This window comes from Labeo rohita, chromosome 16 (assembly GCF_022985175.1).
Source record: "Labeo rohita strain BAU-BD-2019 chromosome 16, IGBB_LRoh.1.0, whole genome shotgun sequence".
Taxonomy (NCBI): Eukaryota; Metazoa; Chordata; class Actinopteri; order Cypriniformes; family Cyprinidae; genus Labeo; species Labeo rohita.
This window is the reverse complement of record NC_066884.1, coordinates 29,040,107-29,067,491: the sequence shown is the minus strand read 5'-3', so window position 1 is coordinate 29,067,491 and position 27,385 is coordinate 29,040,107. Positions and strand designations below refer to the sequence as shown.

Sequence of the window (27,385 nt, the reverse complement as noted above, 5' to 3'; positions counted from 1 at the left end):
ATCTACACAGCAGTGTGACAACTCTTTCCTTATTTCCTCATGCATTTGATGGGATGTGATCACTCTCAATCTAGTTCTCTGGGGTTGAGTTCTGTTTAAAATATTGACAGGGAGCAAGTCTTCGCTAATGTTTCAAGGGTGTGAAGGTGAACATATCTACTGGTAAAGACACATCTACAGGTAAATAAAAAGAAGCACATCTTTTGTAAAGCTTATAATTTGGACTACAGTTTGTATGATTTTTATTTTGTTATTTCATCTATATTTTGTTAATTTAATCCATTATTTGAATCAAATTATTCAAGTTAATAAATTGTATAAACTGCTTGTTTAAAGAGTAATCCAATATCTAAGACTACTAGTGACTATATTGTAAATTAGTGTAGGTAACACTTTATTTTAAGATGTCTTTGTTACACGTTACATGAACTTACTGTTATAATAACACTAAATTATGCATAATTACATGCAAGTAACCCTAAATCAATCCCTAATCCTAACCCTAACCATATAGTAAGTACATGTAGTTAATTAATATTACTCAGTAATTAACTACATAATTACACTGTAAGAAGGACACCTTAAAATAAAGATGTATTTATATTTTTACATTTTATATATTAATAATATACTAACAAATATACAGTTAAGTTATAATCTATATATAAGGAATAATACATAAAAACTTTATCAGCATAACTATTTGAGTGAAATATTGAACAGAAATTACTTACCTAGAAAAAGTGCACAATCCTTAATATTTATCTATCTAGTTTAAGCCTAAATATAAATTAGATTTCAAATCAGTTTATCTCAATTGTAATCCAATTTATTGTGTTATGTTTGGAATTAATTCCATAAAGTAAATGTGTTTTATATCAGATTTTTAATCCTAATTCAGATAAATTTGATTAAATGTGCATATAATCTTTTCCTCAGACATGGAGAGCAAGCTGATATTTTTGGTGGTTTGTGTGATTGGTTGTGCAGTGTCTGGCATTAAGGCTGATGGTAACCTATCAACACGAGCAAATTTAACTGTAAGAATACCATTTATGTTTTTACACCGTAATTTGCTCCAATGATTTCTCTTTCAAAAATGTTGGACTTTTGTTTAGAATCTACATCAAACTCAGTTCTTGGAGAGCCACTGTCCTGTACCTACTAGGAAGTTTCTAGCACTTGTAAAGGCCAATTCACCAGTGTTGGGCGTTGCTACAAGTATTGAAGCTACTAATTGAAGCTACTAGTTTAACTATATTTCTTAGTAGCGTGGTGGTAGCGTCGCTGTTTTCTGAACCAAATAGCTTTTCAATAGCAAAGCTCTTTTATTGATCAAGTAGTGTGGCAGCATCCACACAAGCTACATTTTCCCAAGCATTTCTGAAGCTCAAGCTCAAATGGGAAATACAACTGCTATGGATTGTTGGTCCTGGATCAGTAATTGACACTGGAGCTCTTCTTGGGTCCTAAAATCCGTTTCCAACCCGAATCAACCCAAATCACTTCTTACCCAAACCCAACGTGCATAAATAATTTTTTTTTAAATGAAAAACCGCACCCAAGATGGACCCAATGAAATTAGACCAGAGTCCGACCCGACGTCATTTGGGCTATTTTCGGATCTAGCGTAAATGGCATTGACGTATGCACAGCCTGCAGCCGCAGTCAGTCAGGAAAAATCCCGGCATCCTGCTGATTGATTTGGCTGCTGCTCCATTACTTTCATTTATTTATGAACTTTAGTTAATACTTTTGCCTGCCTTATGGATACACGTTATTTCTGAGCTCGGCTTTCAATTGTGACCAGTGGATTTAAAAAATAAATGTGATAGTTTGCTAAAAATTAGTCTAATAGCATGGGTATATTTGTATCAATAGCCAAGAATTTATCAAAATTATAAAAAAATTTTATGCCAAAAATTATTACAATATTAAGTAAAGATCATGTTCCATAAAGATATTTTGTACATTTCCTACCCTAAATATGTAAAAATTATTTTTTTTATTAGTGATATGCATTGCTAAGAACTTAATCTGGAAAACTTTAAAGGGGATTTTCTCAATATTTAGATTTTTTTTGCACCCTCAGATTCCAGATTTTCAAATAGTTGTATCTCGGCCAAATATTGTTCTATGGTCTTATTGTCCTATTGTCCTAACAAACCATACATCAATGGAAAGCTTATTTATTAAGCTGTATAAATCTCAATTTAAAAAAAAAAAAAAAAAAAGGACTGTAATGACTGATTTTGTGGTCCGGGTCACTTATATTTTAATTAGCCAAGGCTGCTAATACCGAACCTGACCCATGTCCGAGGGACTTTTTGGACCTGAACCTGCTTAGACCTCAGGTTTTCGGATCCAATTGGACCAGTAAAGACCTCTAAGTGACTCCACCACCATACACAGGCCCTGTCCCAAACTGCATTCTAAATCCTTACGGACTTCCTCTGAGTCCGCACTTTTGTGACGTAATGCCACTTAAACTGACAGGAAGTCTGCCATTTTACAGCATTGGTCTAAATCAGTGTTTGCCATTCTGTCGATCACATTTGGTCTTTATCACTGTCCCAGTACATCCTGACCTATCACACATTGGTGGGCGGACTTTGTGTAAAAAGCCTCTGCCAACTAGGTGGGCTATTAGCTGAAATATAAAATATTAAATTATGGTTATGGGGTTATATTAATGTATCACTGAAAGGAACTGTGCTTAGAAAAGATTCGATGACAATTGGCATTTTTGTTGGCAAATTGTTTTGGAACAGTTGTTAAATAAACAATTTAACTGAAAAAATTAATTAAATAAAAAAAAAATTGCTTTAGGGGTGTCAAACTCAGTTGCTGGAGGGCCACAGCCCTGCAGAGTTTAGTTCCAGCCCTACTCTGACACACCTCTGACATCTACTTTTCAAATAAGCCTGAAGGACCTGATTAGCTGGATCAGGGACCAGTTGCATAAACTTACCCAGCAGGCACTGGACGTCTATATAACATCAGGTTGACGTTGGACATGATGTCGGACAGACGTTGCATTTTGGTTGAGAATGAAAATCGTGTTGACGTCAGTATTTGACGTCAATGTGACGCTGACTTAATGTTGGATTTCGGTTACACAACCTAAAAACAACAAAATATCAACGTCAGCTGACATTGGTATTGGACATCAATTTAACGTTGACATTAAACATTGAATTTACATTGAATTTTGGTCAGCCGATGTCACAACCGAAATTTAACCAAATATCAACGTCTTATGACGTTGTGTGCCTGCTGGGTAGCCTCTACAGCAATAACCGAACAAAACATCTGACAAGCCGATGTCAAAAACAGAGCTGTGGATTAAATGATTCAGACTAAATTCAGACTAACAAAAGTACAGCAGTAACAAGTTTGGGTCCCACTTTATATTAAAGTACTACTATTATGCCATTTTAAAGGTTGCTAATATTGTTTTAATAGACTCCCAAAACAGGTTTACATGTATGCAAGGTCAAAAAACACTTAAGTTTTCTCCAAAAATAGATTTAATTTTACCCCATTTCTAAATGATTCGTAAACGACTCGTGCGAAGCAGTTTGAAGAATCAGTCTCTCTAAACTCCTCCTTTCCGTGAGCCCTCACTGCTGTGATTGGTCAGATGGCATAGTCCTTTATGATTAGTCTACCGTATCGGAGAATGAAACACCCATTGCCATAACTGAATGACAGCCCTGGAGATTTACATACAATGTAGAAAAGATGGCATCGATTTTACCATAACAATTCCAGCCAGAGTCTGATGATGAAACGGCTGAAGTGGTTGATCGAGAAGTTAGCACAGACAAGCGTGGAAAGTGCTTGAAATTAGCTTATGTATGCGAACAGGGCATACCTCTATGTTGTAAACTTCAACACTGTATTATGCATTAAGGCAGCTTTCACACCGAACGTGGAAAGCGCTGCGCTGGCCGCTGGGTTCAGTGCAGCCCTTCAGAGCGCAGCAGCAAAGGTTCATTTGAACTTTGTCCGCGGTGTGCACACTCCACTGCACATACGCGTTGGTCAAGGCATAAACAAGCCGTCCTCAAGCCGTCCGGAAGTAATTGAAACAAATTGGTTTCATAGCACAGCGCTTTCCGCATTCGGTGTGAAAGCCGCTTCGTGCACCATCTATCATTGCTCCAACTAATGAGACAGACAGACAGTCAAGCTGCAACAATCACAAATTGTCAGACTACAGTGGGTCCACAGCTGAACAACAGAACTACAGAGGCGTGAGTTAGCCGGTTAGCAAGACATGTGCGGGGATGTTACACAACATAACATACACAACTACGTATTTTGAATGATCGCTAGAAAATACAATCTTTCTAGATTCATCTTTTGGAAGTGAATATAAAACAATTTTACTCACTGCGTAGGATACAGCGTCTTCTGTATAATGTACGTGTAAATTTCCATGTGACGTAAACCACATGGAAATTTTACTGTTTGTGGGCTGGCAAGTTGTTCGCGACGTAGAACGTGGGCGGACGTTATGCAAATGTGTTACTTCGTGACGTATGGCCGTAACAGAAAAAGATTTGAATTCCTGACGACTCGTTCAGACAAATGTGAGCCGACTCTTTTTTTTTTTTATAGACAATAACTTTATTTATCGTGCACTGTTGGCTTCACAACTTTACAGATGTATGTTCACATACAGCTATATGACACACTGCATGAAAGATCATATTTGAAAAGGCATAATAGGAGCACTTTAAGTGGCCTTATGTCCCTACATCAAAAAATAAGTACAATATACTTAATGTGGGCATATTAAAAACACTTTTACTGCTATTGAGGTGTGATATGGGGAAGGTTAGGGACAGGTTTGGTGGTATGGGTGAATCTTTTAAGTGAATTTTACTGCACAGCTGTAGAGTTTAAAAATAATAAAGGCTTTAAAATATTACAAGATTTTAAAAATATGTTCATGACTATGAACACAAGTTATTGATTATCAAGAATACTATTAAGATGTCATTGAAGAGAAGCATCTCTAGCTTGCTAACGTTAGCCTAAACAGTTATTAGCTGTCAGCATTTAAATGTACAACTAGGTGTGTAGGTACTCTCCTGGGATTACCAGGCTCGGCATTTAAATGATATGTTGTTAAATAATATGAAACTGAATGGTCATGCCTCTGTCATTATTTACAATGTTTCAATTATAATTTATCTCAGTTTCTGATAAGAACAGGGCAGGAGAGGAGTCTCAAGAGTCTCCATCTATATATAGCACATTTAAAATGTGCTACAGGAAGTTTACCAGCTGGCTTATCATTATGTGAAAGTTCTAAAGAACGCTTCATGCATATGGTCAATTAGGGTTGGAGCTAAACTCTTCAAGTCTGTGGCCCTCCAGGAGCTAGGTTTGATACACTTTGATACCCTTGATATGCTATTGTTTTTAATAAAACAGTTTAGGGTGTAGATGTTGACAAATCCATTTCTTTTTTAATTGATTTTTGTCATTTTTTCTGATTTTTCTTTCTGATAGTCCAACATCACCCGCAATGAGTGTGGAAAAACCAAACTGTGTTTGGACATCCCTAAAGGATGTGATCCTTCAGGCAGCTCTCAGTGTTTCTTTACCTCAGTACAGATAAACGCAACTACCCCCAGTCTGATGCTTGAGCTCAGTGGCAACTCCAATGGTTACATTGCTTTAGCAGCTGGGACGACATCAAATGTGTCTCAGGTATAAAAAGCACATTTTACAACATACATTCACACTCTGTGGACCATACTTCCTTAAAGGGGTCATCGGATGCTAAGTTCACTTTTACATGTTGTTTGAACATTGACGTGTGTTGGCAGTGTATGTACAATTCTACCCTATAATGATAAAAATCCATGCAGTGGTTTTTAATTAATCTGTAAAAATAATATTCCATTTTTCAAATCGAGCAATTCTCAGATGCCTGTCGTTGTGGTGTCACACCCACAGAGGCCGCTCCCACCATAGTTGATTGACATGAGCATTTTACCTCAGATCAGTTGTGACAGTCCGCCCTCTTTGTTTCGATGCCAGAGCAGGTATGTAAGTTAGACAACAATATCTCTGAAAATGGGCATCCGATGACCCCTTTAAAGCAAAGTATATAACGTTTTGATTAAAGATCAAATGAAAAGCCATATTGTGGAAATAACTGATCCACAATGAACCCACAGAAACATTGATTAATGCCTTAGCTTTCCTGTAAACTACGCAAGCAGTGTACCATGGGTGGTACAGTGGAACTCTTAACAGGTTAAACTGGAAAATACTATTGTTTCAAACAGCCTTTTTTCATTACAAGACATAAACATAAACAAAGAGGTGATGTGGCTTATTAATTCTCATAAATAGCTGTGTCTAAGAATGACAGACCAATACTAGCTTAAGACTTGTTTAATACTTGACATGCCCTTGCAACTGCTCATGTTCTTTTCTGTATCAACTGAACAGCTTTGCAGCGAGGCTCAGTAGAAAAATGCACATTTTTTTGCAATACAGATATTTAAGAAGCAGTACATACACGTCACTTGAAAAAGTTGTCAGGCTTAATGTACATTAAACAGTGACAGATGTACAGTGTCTGTAAAGTAAATTTGACTGCATTCAGAGGTTTAAGCAGTTTATATTTTGCTGCTTGGGGTTTACACTCAAAAATATTTCAGTCTAGATTGAGCAGTCTTTAAATAGTGTCACATTTCTATAATAAAAGTTGGGTCTAGAATAAAGGTGCAGTGTGAAGTCTCCTTTTATATTTTTAACAGGGGACATTAAGATCGTCATCTTTTCACATCTTGACCTTTTCAGACAGAACTAGTTTTCTCTGAGGTGGTTGGGAAAATTAATTGTTGACAGACAATGTGATTTGAATTGTGTGTGAAATAAACATGTTTTCGTTATTCCAACCCAATCTCGTGAGTAAATGTAACTATTTTACCAGTTTTACAAAGCATATCAATTGCATTTGATTCATATGACAACATACAGTTTTTAGAAAAAAAAAAAAAAAGTAGTTGTAAGTAGATCCTATGAAAATGTATGAATGAGATTACAAATTCACCTCCAATTTCCAGAATTATTTTTGCCGTTCATACACTTGCTACATATTATCAGATTCCAATCGGATAAGCATTGCATATCTTCCGACTGTATAAATTCTTGAAAAGATGAAGCAGATTCAAATCTTTCAGGACATATACATTCTGTAATCCTGCAAAGACATGACGAACAAGGAGTGAGAAAGCTCCCTGAGGAGCTAGAAGTAGATACGCAATACTATGTCGAAATGTTTCTAGTCAAAAACTGACACACGTATAAATTCTTCCTTTTCACATCTGTCACCATGATTCTATGTTGTAGAACATCTTGTTTTATTTATATTTATTCTGAATTTCTTAACTAACCAAATCTCAACAACATAAGGGCCTGTTTCCTGCTCCTTCACACTAAAGGACTCACATTAGCAATGAAGCTGTTTAGTTCTGTTGTCTAGCTGGAAACCTTGACAGATTACAAGGGTCATTTTGTTCCTTCTCATAATAAAATCCCATCTTTTTGTACAGGGCCTCAATATCGTCTTTGTCTGTGGCAATAATAGTGGCAGTTTCTTTCTCCAGACTGCAATATTCTCAAAAACTCTGGTGCCAACAAATGTAGTAAGGATAATATTTTTAGAGTATTGTTTGAGCATTTCTACAGACCTTTTCCATTTTTGTGTGGAATCATTAAATGCTTTTGATATATGGATCAATATCCTTTTTTTCTTCAGCCCAATGTAAACAGTATCCAGGGTTCAATACAACCAAACTTGGTTCAATGTGTTTTCAGTGTCCCCATTGATCTAAACACTATCACCTTCCTAAACACTGTCAGTGGCACAAATATCAACATCAGCAACATTGCGAATTCCAAGGTGAATGTTTTCCTTGACATCATGGAGGGTTCAACCAATGGTGAGTTGATCACTTTTCAGCATGTTACAGGTTGTTATTGGACATGTAGCTGATACTGAAGGAAATATAGTTTATAAAAATATTTGTAATACAAACCTATATCATTTTGAATAGTGACAAAGCAATCCTCTTTGATACTTCAAGGTCTATTTCTTGCCACCTCAGACTGTATGCAACAGCACACTTAAAAATTCTGGGTGTTACTTGGTTCCAATCTCTGCCTTCATAAACAAATCACTTCTGTCATGAAAAATAGCTACAACCAGTTTAAAATTAAAATTCTTTCCATGCTGTGGAAAAGGCTATCTATGATTTTATTAGATCAGGACTAGACTTTAGCAATTCTAAGTCTTTTCAGTCCACATTTGCATGCTTGCAGATAGTTTGGCTGTTTAAATGTGCTTTAGAAATAACAATTGCTTACTTTAAACAAAGATTTTGGATTTTGTAAAAAAAATAAATACAAAAATGAATTTAAAAAAGATCAAATAAGCAAATTTGTCACATCAAACTCCACATCCATATTAACAAAACATCAGGGTTGTGCATTTTTCTAACTTATATATATATATATATAATTTGTAGCAGGAAAATGTAAAATAAATGTAGCACTTCTACTAGTGACTTTTGATCTTAACCTGATCTCATGACGAAAACGTACCTGTGGGACCTTTTTAGCGAGTAGCGAACTAAATATCAATAAGTACATATCACTGCAGTTTTCAACAGAAACTAAAAGTGGCACTAAAAGAATGTTCCATTTTTTCCCAGAACAGATGAACGTACATATGATACGTTTAAAGCGACATTGGTTTTGTACGTATCACCTCAGTTCTGACTTGAAATGTCAATTGAGTGGCGGCATAATTTAAAATAATGTACCATCTGCACTACACCTAAACCTACCTGATAGTATGAACAAAAGCGAATGAGGCGTAAAAACGCAATTGCAAGCATGCCGTTTTTCCGATATCTCATCTTTCAGCTCTTTAATAGTAGGTCATGTTTTTTCACAGGATTTGTACCCAAGGATTCGACATCCTTAAGTCCAGTTTTGTGCCGGCTGAGCTACCGAGCTAGCTTTTTACATCCGGGTGTTGTGTTCAGTTTCGACCCCTGCCAAATAATTACCATCTCGTTGAAATCGCTACATGATTGCCTAATCCTAACCCCTCCTCCACACCTAACCCTAATCCTACCAATACTAGGGGGGTAGTAATCTGGCGGGCGTCAAAACTGGACGGCAAAACATATGGAGCTGTAATCATAACTGTGTATGAAAACAATTACAAGTGCGCCTGTTTTACCGCCTCTAGTGTTCATTTCTGTTGGAAACTGCAGTGATATGTACTTATTGGTACGTATTTCGTGTCTTGCGAAAATGTTCCCACAGGTATGTTTTCATCATGAGATCAGGTATGCACATGCATAAACACTAAGCTGACAGACTGTCATTTTGCATTTTGTTTTGTAGGAACTGTGCTGGGAGAACCAAGAAGTGTACTTGGGTCCTCTGCTCTGGTGAATCTAGCTAATGTCACTTCTACTAATGTTGTAAGCACCACAGCTAGCACCACAACTAGCACCACAGTTAATTCAAATGCCTGCATCTCACTCACCAGCCTACTGAGTCATGGTAAATATATTTCTAAGATGTCCTCCAATGATGTGTTAAAGTAATCACAGTTGATTAAAAAATAAATAAATTCTCAATGCATACAGTTCAAATAACTCTATATTTTCTTGAATTACAGCTACAATTTGCCTACTCAGTATCTTCTTGCATCTGATGTGATGGGACCTGAGAGAGATCTGAAGACTAATCATGCTGTGGAGTAGTATAGATATGTAATAGCATTGGGATGTTTTTTTTTTGTTTTATTTTGTTTTTTCTTACATTTTTTAAATTCACAGACATAGGAAACCCATGCATGTTTAACATGTACAGGGTGTTGGACACATGTATGAAGCCAATTTTTTGTGGTCTTTTAATGATCCTCTACCATTATACTGACAGTGAAAATGACCACAAAAACTTTTTAAAATTACATTTAAATCTTTTTTAACAAATATTACAGCTACAATTAAAATAGTGTTATTTTTTCTAGGGTGAAATCTATTATATACAACCTGAGTAATATCTTTACTGCACATTTTACATCAGCACGATTTTGAGAAACTTTGTCCACCACAAATCAATATATATATATATATTTCAGAGCTAAATGACAATCACATGTATATATTTTTTCATTTGTCGACCTGACATGGTTTGATTCTAATAATCTTAACAAGTAGTAATAAATAAATAAATTACAAACAAGTATTCTGGAAATGTAGTTCATCTAAGACCTTTCTATAAGGATATTAAACAATTTTTACAAATTGAAACAGTATAAGTGTAGAAAAGAATATATTTGTCTACCTTAATTCTGTAATTTAATGCTTAATTTCATTGTTAATTTAATCTGTAATTTAATTTCATTTTTTGCTCATTTAAAATCAATAAAATAGATTTAAAATTGCAATTAGATTACGATAAATTTGCATCTATTCTTAAACTGTTACACTCATAAAGATGCAGTGTCTCATGATTTCTGTGCTGTAAATAAAACCTTTCAGATATAGTTCAACCTCAGAGATGGGAAGTAACGAAATACTTTGTTACTGTACTTAAGTATATTTTTCTGGTATCAGTAGGCTACTTTACTTCACTGTTTATTTTGCTGACTACTTTTTACTTCTCTTTTATATTTTACACAAATATCTGTACTTTCTACTTGTTACATTTCCAAACTAGGCTTGTTAGTTTTAATCAACATTTGGTGGATCACCATTCGATACCAAATCTGTAATAAATCAATCATGGATGGCTTAGTCTTTAATGGCAACGCGATTCAGCTTGCACACACTCGATGTCTCCGCCAAATGTTTTTTATCAGAGTAATCATTACAAGCAGGCCCGTAGCTAGCCTTGCGGAAGGGGGGGGTTCTTTTTTTCCAAAAAGTGGACCTTTTTCAGTTCCCACCCATTTTGTATTTAACTGAGGTTCACATACTTCATTTTGGTGACTACTCATGCACCAATTTGTGCTGTATTATCATGTCTGTATTAATAAGCATGATTTTTTGATTCACCAAAAATATTTATTACAATGCTGTCAAACTGCTTACCAAGATATCGCCTTGTTCAGTAAATATACACGAATACCTAAAGCAAAAAGTTAGTTAATTAAATGAATGACATTTTTTAATGCAATAAATTCACAGATTCTTTATACTGACATATATACGAATGCTGAGTGGACGTGTGTCCCTGTAGGGGGGTCTGGGGGCATGCAGGAGAAAATTTTATATATTTTAAAGTGAAATTCATTAATTTAGTGTACTTTAAGAACTCAAAAGTAAAAGATCCAACCCATGTTCATTGTGCAAATTGAAAAAACAAAAAAGCTGATGACAGTCTGAAAAAAAGGTTCTAGAACCGCCCCTGGTCAAAATATACTGTGTTCTTTCTTGACCCATGCTACACCCTTCCACTGAGTTTTCTGAGCCCCTTTTCTGGGCCCCTTTCAACCTCTGAACCCTATGGAGTCTTTCCTCCTTTTCAAAATACAAATATCAAGGAAGGATTTTTATGCAGGGTTTTTTTTTTTTTTCTTTTTAAGGCTTTTTGTTACTTTTTTAAAGACCGGCAGAAATATAATTAATATGGAATAAGCAAGATGTCTAGTAATATATTAAACTGATATTCTGATTTACAGCTCAGATAATGTTCATTATCAAAAACAGTAACATCTGTAAAAATTGTAACAACCTTATGTTTATATGATGAAATTATTAATAATAATTATTCACCTCAATACCATGGTATATAAATGAACTACATGGCTTCAAGGTATTTGTATGAAGAACAGTGGTCTTAGTATAAATGCACAAACGCTATTAATACTGTAATTATATTCCATTACTCCTTTAATAGATTTAATACATGTCTACATAATAATATAACACAGTTTGATATGTCCCACAATTCTGCCACAATACCATAGTGCAGTCAGTGTTACAGTAAAAATAATCCATAATTAATTATTCTGACTATCATTGCGCACAGTGTTTCTCTTGTTTGTCAGCGCTGTTTTAGCTGTTTAAATCGCCACGTCATTGTGTTCTTTGCCGAATTTGAGCTCTTCCCTCTGGATCTCACCGCGCTGTTTAGTGCTCGCTAGCAGTGTTGGGGGTAGCACGTCCTGATTTTGCTGAGTTAGACATTTTAATCCAAAAATTTAATCTTGACCACATCCTTACACCTAAACCTAACCTTGCCCATGAGTAATCCCTAAAATCAGAGGAAATGCTAGATGAATGACACTGATGTACAAGCACCAAACACTGATTGTAAGCCTAAACTTCACAAAAACTATAAACTGTTTTTTCAAATCTGATTGGTTAATCACAATGTTGTTCCAGGGTCAACAAAGATGTTGATCCAGGATCATGTTGTACTTGGTAAAATCAGGTTCTGCTTGGGGGTAACGCATTACAAGTAGCGCAATTTACGTAATATTATTACTTTTTCCAAGTAACTAGTAAAGTAACGCATTACTTTTAACTGACAAGAAAATATCTGAGTTACTTTTTTCAAATAAGTAACGCCAGTTACTTTTCCCCCATTTATTGATTAAAAGCTCTCATTTCCCCATGTTGAGAGAAATAGGGAGTAATGTTAGCTCTAGAATAAATGTGAACATGCATTAATTCATCTCACTCACAAAAAACAGATTCAGTATTCCTCAAAATGAATAAAAACAGTGAAATTCAACTCAGAATATGACACAAACCTGCAATAATTAAATATGTTAAATAATACAAATGTCATTTATGCATTTAATCCCATTTTATTAACCAATGTCTTTGCTGCCAACCTTCGCTGATCCAATTTAACCATACTAATAAGCAAAAACTACTCAAGAAAATCTAACATTTGTTATCTTTTTTTTTTTTTTTTTGTTCGCGAGTAAACGCTTCTGCTCTAGTAAACTTGCACTCCGCTGCTGTTTGAACTGTGATCTGAGCAGCGGTCCGTGTGGCACGCTTCAAATGACTAGCACATTTAATCCATAACGCCATTTTTGTCTTTCTGTCTACAAATTTAAGAGCTCTTGAAATTATAATTAAGACTTTTCTAGGTATTTAATACTTTTTTATGGCTTTAAAAGTGTATTGTTATTAAAGAGAATACTTATTTAAAAAAAAAACCTTTGGCTGGATGGGGTGGATCCCCCTGGCTATGGGCCTGACAAGTGAATCGAGCATGGAGTTTAAGCACCCGGGTGGACCATAGCGGCAAAACTACTGACCTGGGGTGCATTTCCCAAAAGCATCGTTAGCCAACTATGGTCGCAAGTTCGACTTGCTCAGACGACTGGGTGTATGGGATGGCCTGGATGAGTGTGAAATTTTCCGGCCTGAAATTTTATCCCAGTTCAGCCCTGTTTTACATGGTGGTTGTTTAGCCTTCCTACATTCATTAGCTAACAAATTTGAAATGTAAGTTATTTCGTATTAATGTGTCAATATGATGTGAGGTCCAGTTACCAGCGTGACACTAAAACAGGTAGTAGCAATGGGTACATTTTACTTAAGTGTCTGAGCCCATACCTCTTTACTTTAATTAAGTAAAACATGAGTATCTGTACTTCTACTTGAGTAAAGGATGTGTGTACTTTTGTCATCTCTGTTCAACATCTTTTTACACCTCATCCAGTGAAGAGTGGAACTGAGAGATATCACGTCAATTTATCTAAATGAGCCTATTAGCCAGAAAACGTGCAATCCCCTCTCTAATTGACATGAAGACACAAGAGAGAATGTGTGACGAATGGAAAAGAAAGACTGTGATTGATGGCCTGTGAATTTCTTGCTATTCAAAGACCCAGTAACTATGACTGATCCTGCTCTCAGGGCACAGGGGAAATTAGAGCATTCCAGATAAAATATTGTATATATAGTTATAGATTTCATTCTTGGTGTGAACAAGCCTTAAACCACTAGATGGCACAAAAACTCACCGCAGCAATTTTCTAAACATTCATGCTTTGCTGTGCACCTGGAAAGTTGGCTAATCCTTGATGCTTTGGCATCGCAGTATGCAGCATCTCATGATTTCTGTGTTGTACAGCACAACCAAATCTCATTGTATCTAAAAACACAGCAATCTTTTCTACATCCCATGTAGCTAAGAGAGATATTGAACTGCTTTTCCAGTATCTCTACAATTTGTCTAAATGAGCCTATTAGCCAGAAAGCCTAAAACCCTCTCTCTAATTGACATATAGATGGGAAAGTGGGAGAAAAAGTGATAAATGGAAAAGAAGAATCATGACTGATGGCCTGTGAATTTCGGGTTATCCAAAGAGCCAGTAATCATGACTGATCCCGCTCTCAAGGCACAGGGGAAATTGGAGCATTCCAGAAAAAATAACGCATTGTTGAGACATTTTTAGCAGTGGAAGATGAGCTCTGAGGGACTCTCGACTGCTAACTGGTCATGTCAAAAAATGACTCTACCGTTTGTTCATTTCCTTTCATACTGTGACGTAAGAGTGAAACCCTCAGGCGGTCTAATAAACAATTCCTCTCTGATTGCAAACGACAAATTGATCTCTGTCAAAGTTTCAACAGGGGACAGAAAAAGACAGCATCTCCATGGACTGCTCTGGGGACACATGGGTTGCCTTGGCAGCTCTTTTTGTCTGTTAGGATTAAAAGGACTGCACATACAGTTTTAGACCAAACATTGCACAATGAAAATGTCTAATTAACCAAGAAAAGAGTTTGTTTCAGTGTAAGTTCCATTCAGAACCATTTGAAAGCAAAACAAAGTTTGCACTCTACATTGACCATAATACCATAATGCTCCCATTCTTCATTTGTTTTTGTTGTTGTTTGGTTTACCTGGCAACCAGCTCTTCTTTGTCAAAGACAATGATAGATCCATTCATCTCTGTGCACATTTAGCCATCATTTTGCTGTGAACGTTCTAGTAAGATGTCATTTCACCACTCATAATTTACAATGTGGACAATTAGCTTGAGCGACTGTCATTTGCAGTGGAGTAGGAAGTCATTATGGAGTGAAGGAGATGCTTTTATTGGGCTCAGAGGGCATTCAGAGACAGATGAGAGCAAGGATATGAGCGCTGGCCTCTTTGATAAAGTGTGCCATTAAATTTGTGCTTGTGCGGAGACAAACAGCTTCTAGCTGCCCTGCAGTTGGACCTGTGAATCTGCTACTGTGGTTACACTATCAATTGTTGGGCACAGGAAGGTTGTGTATTTACATAAAGCTCTAAAGGGTTTCGTCGGAACAAAAGGAAACTGTTAATAATACTCATAATAATTGATTTACAACATAATACGCATTAATGAGATATAAATGAATGTACATACATGTAAACAAACATCCTGCACAGACTTACCTAGACTTATTCCATAACATATTGAACATATTGACCCTTTCGCAGACTGAGTTTCTACATAGCATTGTAAAAAAAAAAAAATAATTTTACAAGTTAACGCTGCAGTATGAGTGTGTGAGTGTTTCTAATACAACAGATATGTTTTTTTCTCTTCCAAGCAACAAAATCAATCACCCTTTATTTTTTCCATCTTTTGTAAGGTCATAAAATACTATGTTTCTATCTTTTCTGTTTATAAAAAAAGCATTCAAAAACCATAAATATATTAACCAAAACTAAAACTTTAGTTTAGGGACCAATTCTCACTATTAACTAGTTGCTAATTAGCATGCATATTACAAGCATTTTGGCTGTTTATTAATACTTGTAAAACACATTAACTCCTTATTCTGCATGATCACATGACGATCCCTAAATCTAATCCCATATCTAACCTTAACAGCTATTTTACTATTAATAAGCAGCAAATTAGGAGTTTACTGAGGCAAAAGTCATAGTTAATAGTTAGTTAATAGTGAGAATTGATCTCCAAACTAAAGTATATAATAAAAGAAAAGAATAAAAGAGGCTTCTTAAGAGATTCAGGCCATATTTTGTATAGTTTTTTATTAAAAGCGCCTTGTACTTTCATGCACAGCCCTGTTAAACAGGCTCTAACTAGTGTAGGACATATATGGTCCCTCTCAACGTCTCTAGGTCTCTGGAGCCTTGAGGATCCTCAGAGACCATTAAACACAATTCAGACCTCCTTATATCATTCTGCTCATTTACTCACTTCCTCGAAGGCTAAAGTGAGAATATTCCTTTTCTTACTCTAAATGGGGACCTATAAATCACCTGCAAAAAATATGATGACAGAAAAGAAATACATCAGATAGTAATGGTCTAAAGATGACCACAATGTCTATTCTTTTATTTATATTTAAAAAAAAAAATAATAATCTGTATGGCCATGTGCAGATGTGTGAGTGTGAGAGAGATTACTTTAAGACAGACCTTCATCACTCTCTCTCTCAAATAGTTCCTACCTTGGAGAAACCAAAATAGCTTTAAGTCTTTGAGACTGTTCATCTATTTTAAATAAGCTTTGGGGCTTCATTTGGTCCAGAGTCAATTAAGACTTATCCAACAGGGAAATCAGTTTATGAGTCTCAGTTAAAGATTTTGAAGGCAAATGAAATCTGAAACAGACCTTCATCTATAATACTTTTCCTTTGATAGGCAGTAACTGATGAGGTTAAATTGTAAGACTATATACAGTCAGATCAGATAATGTCTGATTTATGTTCTTACAGGTGCACTGTAAAAAAAAAATAAAAAATGAATTCGAGGAAAATATTAAATGTTGCAACAATATAACGCAACAATATGTTTTATCAGTCAAATTCACTTTATTTCTTCATAACAATTAGCATACATTGTGCATGTAATTACACTCTTTAATTATGTTATTACACTGTAACATATCTATAATTACAATGTAATTACACTATTATATCAATTCAAATCAAAAAATTTTGCCACTTAACTAATAAGGTCCTATGCAGTTAATTGCAGTTACAGTGGTGAGGGTAACACTTTAGTATAGGGAAAAATTCTCACTAGCCTATTCATAACATATTGGCTATTTATTAGCACTTATAAAGCACATATTTTACATGACCATATTCCACATCCCTAATCCTACCCAATACCTAAACTTAAAAACTACCTTGCTAACTACTAATAAGCAGCAAATTAGTAGTTTATTGAGGCAAAAGTCATAGTTAATGGTTTGTTAATAGTGAGAATTGGACCTTAAAATAAAGTTTGACCGTTTTTTTTTTTTTTTTTTTTTTTTGCCAAGCAACAGTTGGTGGGTTGAGCATGCACAGAGGTAAGGAACCAGCCGCTACACTTTTGCACTTTTTTTTTTTTTTACAGTGTGGGATAGGTGAAATACGAATTCAATATGTTCTACTCAAAATGAGAATATTTTGTTCCCTCAAGGAGGGGGATAAAATTATTTTGAAATAGGCAAGAGATTATGTTGCATCCTACTCAACCATTGTGGCCTCAATTACCAAAATGTATAATGATACGAATTTCCACGTTCTGTACCAGCAATATACGGTGGCACAATTTATCAGTGTTTTTCAGAACAGTTCTGTATGCCATCTTAACAAAAAAAAAAAAAAAGCTTGCCTGAGATGGAAAATACACTTCAATGTTCTTATGACTGTTCATTTTCTCAACTGTGCGCATCTTAACTTTTCAGGAACTACATGACATGCCCTCAAACCAACAGGATATTTAAGGAGCATAATGATGCATCCAATCACGACTCTGAGGCTTCATTTTTTATTTATTTTTTCTTAATAATTTATTGGTTGTTTGGAAATAAAGCAAGTAAATGTGAAAAAAGTACTCTGTGAAAGGAAAAAAAAAAAAGGTAAAATGGTAAAAAAAAAAAAAAAAGAAATGTTTTTTTCTTCTTCTTTTTTTTTACCCATATTAAAAAATCTGAGCCAAATCATTTGAATCTCATATTACAACGCAAGCAGGAAGTGTGTGAAACGTAAGTTTGTGCCTAACTTTTGATTACAAAAAGATATACTTTATTGCAACCTCAGTGGACTCAAATATCCAGAGCAGTATGCATCTGTGTAAATGGCATTCTAAAATGCAGAAAATGCCTCTCAGTGCGATATGGAAAGGCATACAGAGTGCTCTCACTCAACCCAGAGATTTATGGTAATAGAGAATCTTACATAATACAGCGTAACAATGAAGTTTCCAGGAAGTCTTTAAATTGCTTATCCAAAAGAAAATATCAAAATACTCCTACTGTGACACTTCTCTTTTGCAGGAAATGATCTCTAAAATCATGAAAAATCACTAAACCTTGCAATGATGCATTACAACAATTGCTCTTCACAAAAGTTGTCTTGTTTTAGCTAGTACAGACATGCACAACAATTATGTTTAGATATTTGTTAATTAGGCCTACTTGTCTGGGGAAAAGACGTTATTGCTTTTTGGAAGCAATCTTTAAAACAAGCAAACAGTATTACAGAGAATAACACTTTTGTCTGGTCTCTTGTTGTGACACAGCTAATCAATGAGCAATTTCTTCTAGATAAAATTAGAATGTATTGTATCTCTAAAGTGATTTGAGCGCATGTTAAAATGAAGCAACAAAAGCTAATGCTATTGTCATGATATCTTTTCTAGCAACAGTATGAAGAATTGTGTTGTGAATTGTGAATTCTGCACAATTATTGTACATTCAGCACAGAATTAGTTGTTCCAGTTTACAAGATTTTAATTATACCAGTTTAGTATACTAAAAGTGCAACTCCAGAGTATTTTTTATTAAGCACCTAAATATTTAAATGTATTTGTAGTATACTTAGCACAAAAAAGTATTTACATTTTAGTACATTTGTATATGTATATATATATATATATATATATATATATATATATATACATATATACACACACGCTCTTGATTAGCCTACTATTATTTAATGAAGTAAGGCCATGAAACAAATGAATGATTGATATCCTTTTGTGCTCCTTCATACAATTACAACAGATAAGCCTCATTAACAAACAGCTTTATTTGCTTTAAATCTGTCATGACTGATAATAAGGCTAACCATAAGCCATGCATCAGAAAATAAATACGGGACTTTGAAGTTAAAGAGTCAAGCCACAAAATGACAGAGATTTTATTAAAGAATAAGTCCTTTTCCAGAACAACAATTTACAAATAATGTACTCACCCCCTTGTAATCCAAGATGTTCATGTCTTTCTTTCAAAAGTCGTAAAGAAATTATGTTTTTTGAGGAAAACATTTCAGGATTTTTCTCCATATAATGGACTGACATGGTGCCCCGAGTTTGAACTTCCAAAATGCAGTTTAAATGTAGCTTCAAATGATCCCAAATGTGGTTGTAAATGATCCCAGCCAAGGAAGAAGGAAACGATCGGTTATTTTCATAAAAATAATAAAATTTATATACTTTTTAATGTCAAACGCTCATCTTGTCTTGCTCTTCCCGACCTCTGTTTTTTAGCGTGTCATGACAGTTAGGGTATGTCGAAAAACTCCCATCTCATGTTCTCCCTCAACTTCAAAATTGTCCTATATCGTTGTTTTGCTTTTTGTGTTTGATCTTCTTTGCATGTTCACTTTGCAAAGACTGACTCAGAACTTCTGCAGTGATGTAGGATGATTTTTGAAGTTGAGGGAGAAAATACGATTTTTTACGATTTTTTCGTCATGTCATAACTGTCTTGAGCCAGAATACACAGAGTTCAGGGAGAGCAAGACAAGGCAAGCGTTTTGAGATTAAAAAGTATTTAAATAGTATGTAAATTTCACTAGATAAGACCCTTCTTCCTCGGCTGGGATCGTTTACAACCGCATTTGGGATCGTTTGAAGCAACGTCCACAGTCCAGTCCACAAGGACAACACAACATATAAATGACGTTGGTTGTTTTACAGAAAATCGTTCCTCAGATCTTAAAGGGATCATCGGATGCAAAGTTCACTTTTACATGTTGTTTGAACATTAATGTGTGTTGGCAGTGTATGTACAAATCTACCCTATAATGATAAAAATCCATGCAGTGGTTTTTAATTAATCTGTAAAAATAATATCCCCCTTTTTCAAATCGAGCCATTCTCAGATGCCTGTGGGTGTGGCATCACACCAACAGAGGCCACTCCTATGATAGTTGATTGATATGAGCGTCTTACCTCGGACCCACCTTAAATCAGATGTAACAGTCTGAACTCCACTGTTTCGATGCAGGAGCAGGGATGTAAGTTAGACAATAATATCTCCGATTGAGCGATTGAGGTGTTGTGTTGCTGCATGTAATAATCATTTACTCCCAACATCTGAGCTGCTGAAGATGCAGTGGTTTACGTTTGTTTGCAAAGGGAATGCACCTCCCGATCTACATATATCTGTCTATGTTCACGCGAATCAGTCGTGATCCAGCTTCACCTACAGCAGAAGTGAGTATAAGGTTTTTTTCATGAATCTTTGTGATCGCCTTTCCTAATAATGTGCAAGTTTAGCGGCTAAATGTGGCTAAAGTAAACAGGCTCATCACTCCACAGAGAGAAGGGGGGGGGGAGGGGCAGAGCTCATTAACATTTAAAGCAAACTCGACCAGAACAGGATGATTTTTGCAGAGCTGGTTTAAGGTAAAAAAAAAGGTGTTATTTACACTACTATTGAGAAATTTTAACCTAAAGAATCATATCAACTTGTGGAAATGGGCATCCGATGACCCCTTTAAAAGTTTTACCAGAAGAGGGATGATTAAAAGTTTGTCTTATACGTAAAATTGCATTGTTGACAGCCACCACACTTAAAATCGCCCAAAAGGTATATTGTTCAAACAATGCATAGGTTGTGGAACCAACAGATCCGCAAATTAGGAGGTTTCTTATAAATCACCCGAGGTGGTTTATCAAAAATCGACTGCAACTTGGGGTCACTCTCAGTGATGTGCCAGTATTTCTGAATTATGCCTTCAATGTTTAGGTTTAGATTAATACATTGAAATCAATTTATTAAACTATAAAAACAATGACAAAGTATCTCTGAGACAATTTCAATCAAACATTTTTGCTGTATATGGTCCTGCCTTCACCAGTGTTTAACTGGCAAACTCTAGATGTTCAGAAATAGCAGCTTGTTAAATTGGATTGATGAAATTGCAGAGGTGAAGAGCATTGTGGAATAAATGAGGTCGGAGTGCAATAGTTCTCCATGGTACAAGACTGAGCATATTCTTGTGCTATTTTGTTTCTTGATGGAAAAATAAAAGCAAACTCATGCTAATGATAACAATAAAGATATTTATAAGAATTATATTATTATTACTAGTTTAGTTACTTCAATGATGTTGAAATGAAGTACTGATTTGGCTCCTAGTACTAATCCAGGAGCTTCTCTCTTAATCCAGCTCATCAAAGCATGACACACACTTCTATCTTCTTGTAGAGAGCCAGCCTGGCTGCTTAATTAGCTTGCTGCAGTGCTGCCACATTTCTATTCAACCCAATAACTGAGAAAAGTGGAAGTTATTATGAATTCATTAACACTCTTAGCTTTAGATTTTACATTTTTTATCTTCTTTATCTTGAGAGATACTATGACATAAAGTTAGCATTTGTTTCCTGTAAAATGATGCATGTGTCTGCTTAACCTTGAACTACTGTAACACCAGGTGAACTCAGCAAATGCAAAAGAGCAGGATCCAAATATAGAAACTTGGAAACTAGACAAAACACAGAACCAAAACTGAATTCTGAATTCTGATGAGACAAGACTCAATGAACACAGGAAACACAAGGGCTTATATACACATGGACAAACTGACTAACACAGCACAGGTAAGAACAATCAGGGAATAATGAAGGGAACAGGTAGGTGGAATGGGAATGAAGACAGGTGCACTGGTGGAGCAGAAGGCCATCATGGATTGCCAGGGACAACTGGCTGTGGCAAAAAATCCAGAAACAACCTCCATAACCGTAACAGAACAGGTAAGGCACTCTGGTTTCTCTGAGGTTGAAGCAAACTTTACAGTGGATGCTGCCACCTCAGGAGAAGCTATAGTAGATGCATGGAGACCACCAGGCACTGGTGGAGCACTACAGGGGTGCTTGAGGAGCAGGAGACAACTGCAGTGGAAGTGAAAACCACCATGGTGAAGCCAGCAGAGCTGAGGACAACTAGGTGGGGCACCACTATAGGGCTGGAGACACCAGCTGGGGGCCATGGCACAGATGGAGCCACCATACCGGAGTCAGCGGAAAGCCTCCATGGCCATGGCATAAAAAGTAGGGACAACCTCCATGGCCATGACAGAACAGGGAGGATCTTCGGGTGGCTCCTGGACTGAATCAGATTCTGGGACTGCATGATGGAGCTGATGGATGATGATGGAGCTTTCAATCATAGCTCTGCAATGGTTAGTAATAGGGCTGCAATGATTCCTCGATTCTATTCGAATATTCGATTATCAAAAAATCCTTAAGTGCTGGAAGTGGCGCATTTCACATATTAAAAAATCATAATAAAGCATAAAGCTATTAAGAATTTTTAAACGCTTCTATTCAATTAAATAAATATGCAATGCAGGTTTAATATATGCGCTTTAATTATTTACATGCATGTAGATTATGTACGTGCATCTCACAGTAAAATGCTGCTACACAAACTCTTATCCTTTACATGTGTGGAGCATCTCAAACTCCATCTCTGCATGTTATTGTAAGTTTGGGTTTATTATAACGATCATCTGGTGCAACGTGCACCATTTCATCAGATTTGTAAGGTAAATCACTCACTCTGAGTTTACATGTTTTGATGTCCACATATTTAAGAAATTACAGTGGCTGTTGTTTTTCTATCATAAAGAAATGGCCAAATATTAAAGATTAAGTGGAAATTTGAATTAAATGTTGTTTAGTCAGTATTAAGATTGCGCAGTTAGTCAGAGTAGATTGCGCAGTAAAGTGTAAAAACAATTGCCTCTGCAGTCATTTGTTGTAATGCGTAATGTACATTAGCTCTATTGTTTGTAATACATTATGTATTTTAACAGTTTTGTTCAATAAAACCATATGATTACTTGCTTTTGATACTTTATTTGAACTGATTATTATTGCCTTATTGCTATTATATATATTTGATGTTATTTTATAATCATTAGTGACAGCCCTAGTTAGTAATGCTTTTTGGAAACACACCCTTGGATGATGTTTCAAACCAAGGTGTTTGTTTGTACGTAAGAAATGTTCAGCTGTTTATCAGAAGCTAATTGTCTATTAACAATGAAAACATAGTGGCAAATATGTTATCCAAATATGGTTTTCCAATTTTTTTGCTTTAGAGCAAGTTATTGTTTTCTTCTTTTAATCTTATTAAAGGGTTACTCCACCCCAAAATGAAAAATTTGTCACTAATCACTTAACCTGTAAAAGCTTTGTTCGTCTTCGGAACACAATTTAAGACATTTAAGACCCAGAAAAGTATGAAAGGCATCGTCAAATTAATCCATTTGCCATCAGTGGTTCAACCATAATTTTACGAAGCTACGAGAGTACTTTTTGTACAGAAGAAAACAAAAATAATGACTTAATTCAACAATTCATCTCCTCTGCGTCACCACAGCGCCATTTTGGACAGTATCCGCTGGGTGCAAACAAAAAAAAACTGTTTTCGTTTGAATCAAAGTGCAAATAAACTTAGAAAACGTATCGTATCGTGTGGTGTGGCAGACACAGCGCCAGCGAATACTCTCCAAAATGGCGCTACAGTGACACAGAGGAGACAAATTTTTGAATAAAGCACTTATTTTTGTTTTTTTGGTGTACAAAAAGTATTCTCCTAGCTTCATAAAATTATGGTCGAACCACTGGCAGATGGACTATTTTGACGATGTCTTTCATACTTTTCTGGGCCTTGACAGTGTTATTTACTTGGCAGTCAATGAGACAATCACAAACCTTCTGGTTTTCATCCAAAATATCTTAAACTGTGTTCCAAAGACGAACATGCGCATGAAATGACATAGACATATTACAACTCTAATCAAGTTTTTATTTTGATCAAGTCAACTTGTAATTTAATGTGAATCAACCAGAGTACAATAGGTTACAGAACTGAAAATCATTTTTAAGGATCAGGAGAAATGAAGGTAACTAATTCTAGGGACTAATTCTCACTATTACTTATTAACATAATGGCATATGTTAATATATTAGTATATTAATATAACATACTACGGTAACACTTTAGAATAGGGAACATTTATAGGGAACAATACATTTCTAATTTGCTGTTTGTTAGTTAGTAAGGTAGTTGTTAAGTTTAGGTATTGGGTAGGATTAGGAATTTAAAATAAGGTCATGTAGAATAAGGCATTAATATGTGCTTAATTAGTACTAATAAATGGTTAATATTCTAGTAATATGCATGCTAATAAGCAACTAGTTAAGAAACCGTAAAATAAAGTGTTACCCATAGTACTTATAAAACACCTGTTCTGCATGACCATATTTTAAATCCCTAATCATTTCTAATACTTAAACTTAACAACTACTAAGTAATAATAAGCAGCAAATTATGAGTCTATTGAGGCAAAAGTCATAGTTAATTGTTTGTTAATGGTGAGAACTGGACCTTAAAATAAAGTGTGACCAAAATGAATCATTAAATTAACAACCACATTACCAGTTTTTTAACGGTGTGCTAATTTAAAGGCCAAACTCCCTTTTCAGTGTTGAGACTCCTCTTTACTTTTTTTTTTTTTTTCTTTTCAGTCATTCCACTTCACTCTTTCATAACTGAGAATGGTCACCAGATATGAGTCCACAATTTGGAGACAAATCGGTCTGGCGATTCAGTCATTCGTGAAATTTTGCTGGCTGTAATGAGTCATGCTTGTCTTACTCACACACTGTCTCATTTCAGAACACTACAATGGCATGCTAGACCTCACTTATGACACTAGTACTGTGAAGATAAAAGAGGATGTGAAGTTCTGTAATAAGAGGATGGAACCGCTATAGATTGAATTCTATCTGATTTTGTGCAGCACTTAGAAGGAGGCAATCTGATGCCGCTGAAAATTGTCTCCTGAAAAAAAGTCTTTGTGAAAGAAAAAATGAAATAAAACTAAATCAGAAAGAATGAACTCCGACAATCACACCTTTTTAAAGACCAAATATTAACACTGACTTTTTACTTAAAAATCATTTTTAGATCAATTGAATGCTGCTGAAATAGACTTCTCTTTGAAATTAATGGTTTAAGAGATGCATTTTACTCTCTGTTTCTCATGTAAAATGTGATTATAGCACAATTCATATAAATTAATATAAACACAAAAAGTATTTAAATATTGTACTCCCTGTTTTCCCAACCATGACATATCTATTTTTTTCTCCTCACTTTTTTCCATATATTAATTGAGGTAAAACTATAAAAATATTGAGTAAACATGGTATATATAATTCAACACAAGAATCTATCACTATTTAAACATCCTTTAAGTTTTCCTAAATTATTTTAGTAGTATGTCATTTTGGTTAAAACCATCTTCTAAATAAAATGCTAATTCCTCACTTCCTTAAAAATCCTTTATTTTACTGACACCTCAAGAGGATAGTATTAAAGTGATTTGATAACTCTACCATAAGTGGTTAAACTGATGGTGTTAAAACTCAATCTGTGTTACCAGCATCCCTGACCAGAATGGATTTAACCACTCCATTAAAAGAAAAAGAAAATTACACATATTTTTACACTGTGGTCAGATATGGACTGTTTGTTTGGTTTACAGCTGATTTGATGATTTTGCAGTCTCATTAAACTGAAAAACTCTCACACCTCAGTTTATGCTCAATGTATGCAAATCCTTGTATCTGAGATCCACGACTGAATATTATTTAAATTATATTCCAACATATTTGTCAACAGACATGGCATCTTTAATTGTTTATAGCTTCAACATCCAAATTTGGTGTCTTTCTGAAACACTTGTGAATGTTGTCTTTGATCATTTTAACCATGGACATATTCACTTTCATTAACTCTAAACCTGACTTTGTGCTGATCCACATCATCCCACGTCATCATTAGCATGGCCCTAGAGTAGAGCGTTCCGCTTCATTTCTGGATCTGCCAATATCGCTTTAACAAGCAGAGCCCTCGGGTCAAAATATCAGCAAAAGAAAGATTCTGCTGAACTTAGACACCCTCCTTCATTCAAAACTCATAGATGCAAAACAATGACAAGTCGAATATATAGAAAAGAAAAATATATTTAAATATAATAATGTTGAGAAATGTCAATACTATTAAATTGTTTCCAGTGGTTCTTCCCTTTCTGTCTGGGGAGTGAATAAAAAATCATCTGAAAACCAGTCTTCAAGACACAGAAGGACACAAAAGGAGATTTATCTAACCAACTTCACCTTATATTTTCTAACTCACGAACTGGTTAACAAAAACTCAAGATGGTGGTGCACTGGGGAAATCTAACACCTTCACACAGTTTGTTATATTTGTACCAAGATCAAAACATCAATAAACTTTATACTAGTGATTTAAATTAAGAACCCATTAACTAAAAGAGTTCATTTGGAATTCCATGTATTATAAGTAGGCAAAGACAATTTGATAAAACAACACATTCTTAAAAGATGTGTTAAAATTAGATGAGTTTTTACAGGTTTATCCCTATGGTGACAGAGATCAACAAACACAACAGAGAACAACAACATTTTTCATTTTGTTGTTTTGTTTTTGTTTCGGTTTTTTGTTGTTTGTTTTGTTTTGTTTTGTTTTATTTGTAGTAAAACCACAGTTCAATTTTTATAAGTGATCTATTGTGGTCTGTGCTACTTGCAGCACATTTCATTGTGTTGTGAGTATTTGCAGCACATCTATGTTTTGCAGTGCTTCTGTCTTAGTTTGTGTTGAATATTTGCAGCACATTTCTGTTTTTGCAGAGAGTTTCTGTATTTGTGTTGTGAGTATTTGCAGCATGTTTCTGTATTTGCAGTGCATTTCTGTATTTGTTTGTGTTGCAAATATTTGCAGTGCTTTTCTGTTTTTACAGCATGTTCCTGTATTTGGCTGTGTTGTGAATATTTGCAACGCATTTCTGTTTTTGCATTGCATTTCTGTATTTGGTTGTGTTGCGTGTATTAGCAGTGCATTTCTCTATTTGAAGCTCATTTATGTATGTTTCTGTTTTTGCAGCATGTTTCTGTATTTGGTTGTGTTGGGAGTATTTACAACATTTTTTGTAGTGTGTTTCTGTATTTGTCTGCGTTTTTGCAGAGCGTTTCTGTATTTGCTTGTGTTACGTATATGTGCCGCGCATCTCTGTTTTTGCAGCAT

The 27,385-nt window shown here is 35.2% G+C and overlaps 1 protein-coding gene across 1 annotated transcript; it reads left to right on the top strand.

Annotated features, from left to right (window-relative positions):
- LOC127177919 (putative ferric-chelate reductase 1) lies at window positions 1-10,299 on the top strand. Its single transcript, XM_051130471.1, has 7 exons — window positions 1-180; window positions 940-1,040; window positions 5,527-5,727; window positions 7,587-7,679; window positions 7,793-7,976; window positions 9,451-9,612; window positions 9,731-10,299. Exons 2-7 carry the CDS (start codon window positions 942-944, stop codon window positions 9,769-9,771), a joined length of 780 nt encoding a protein of 259 aa, XP_050986428.1. The 5' UTR covers window positions 1-180; window positions 940-941; the 3' UTR covers window positions 9,772-10,299.
- The last annotated feature ends 17,086 nt before the right edge of the window (window positions 10,300-27,385 follow it).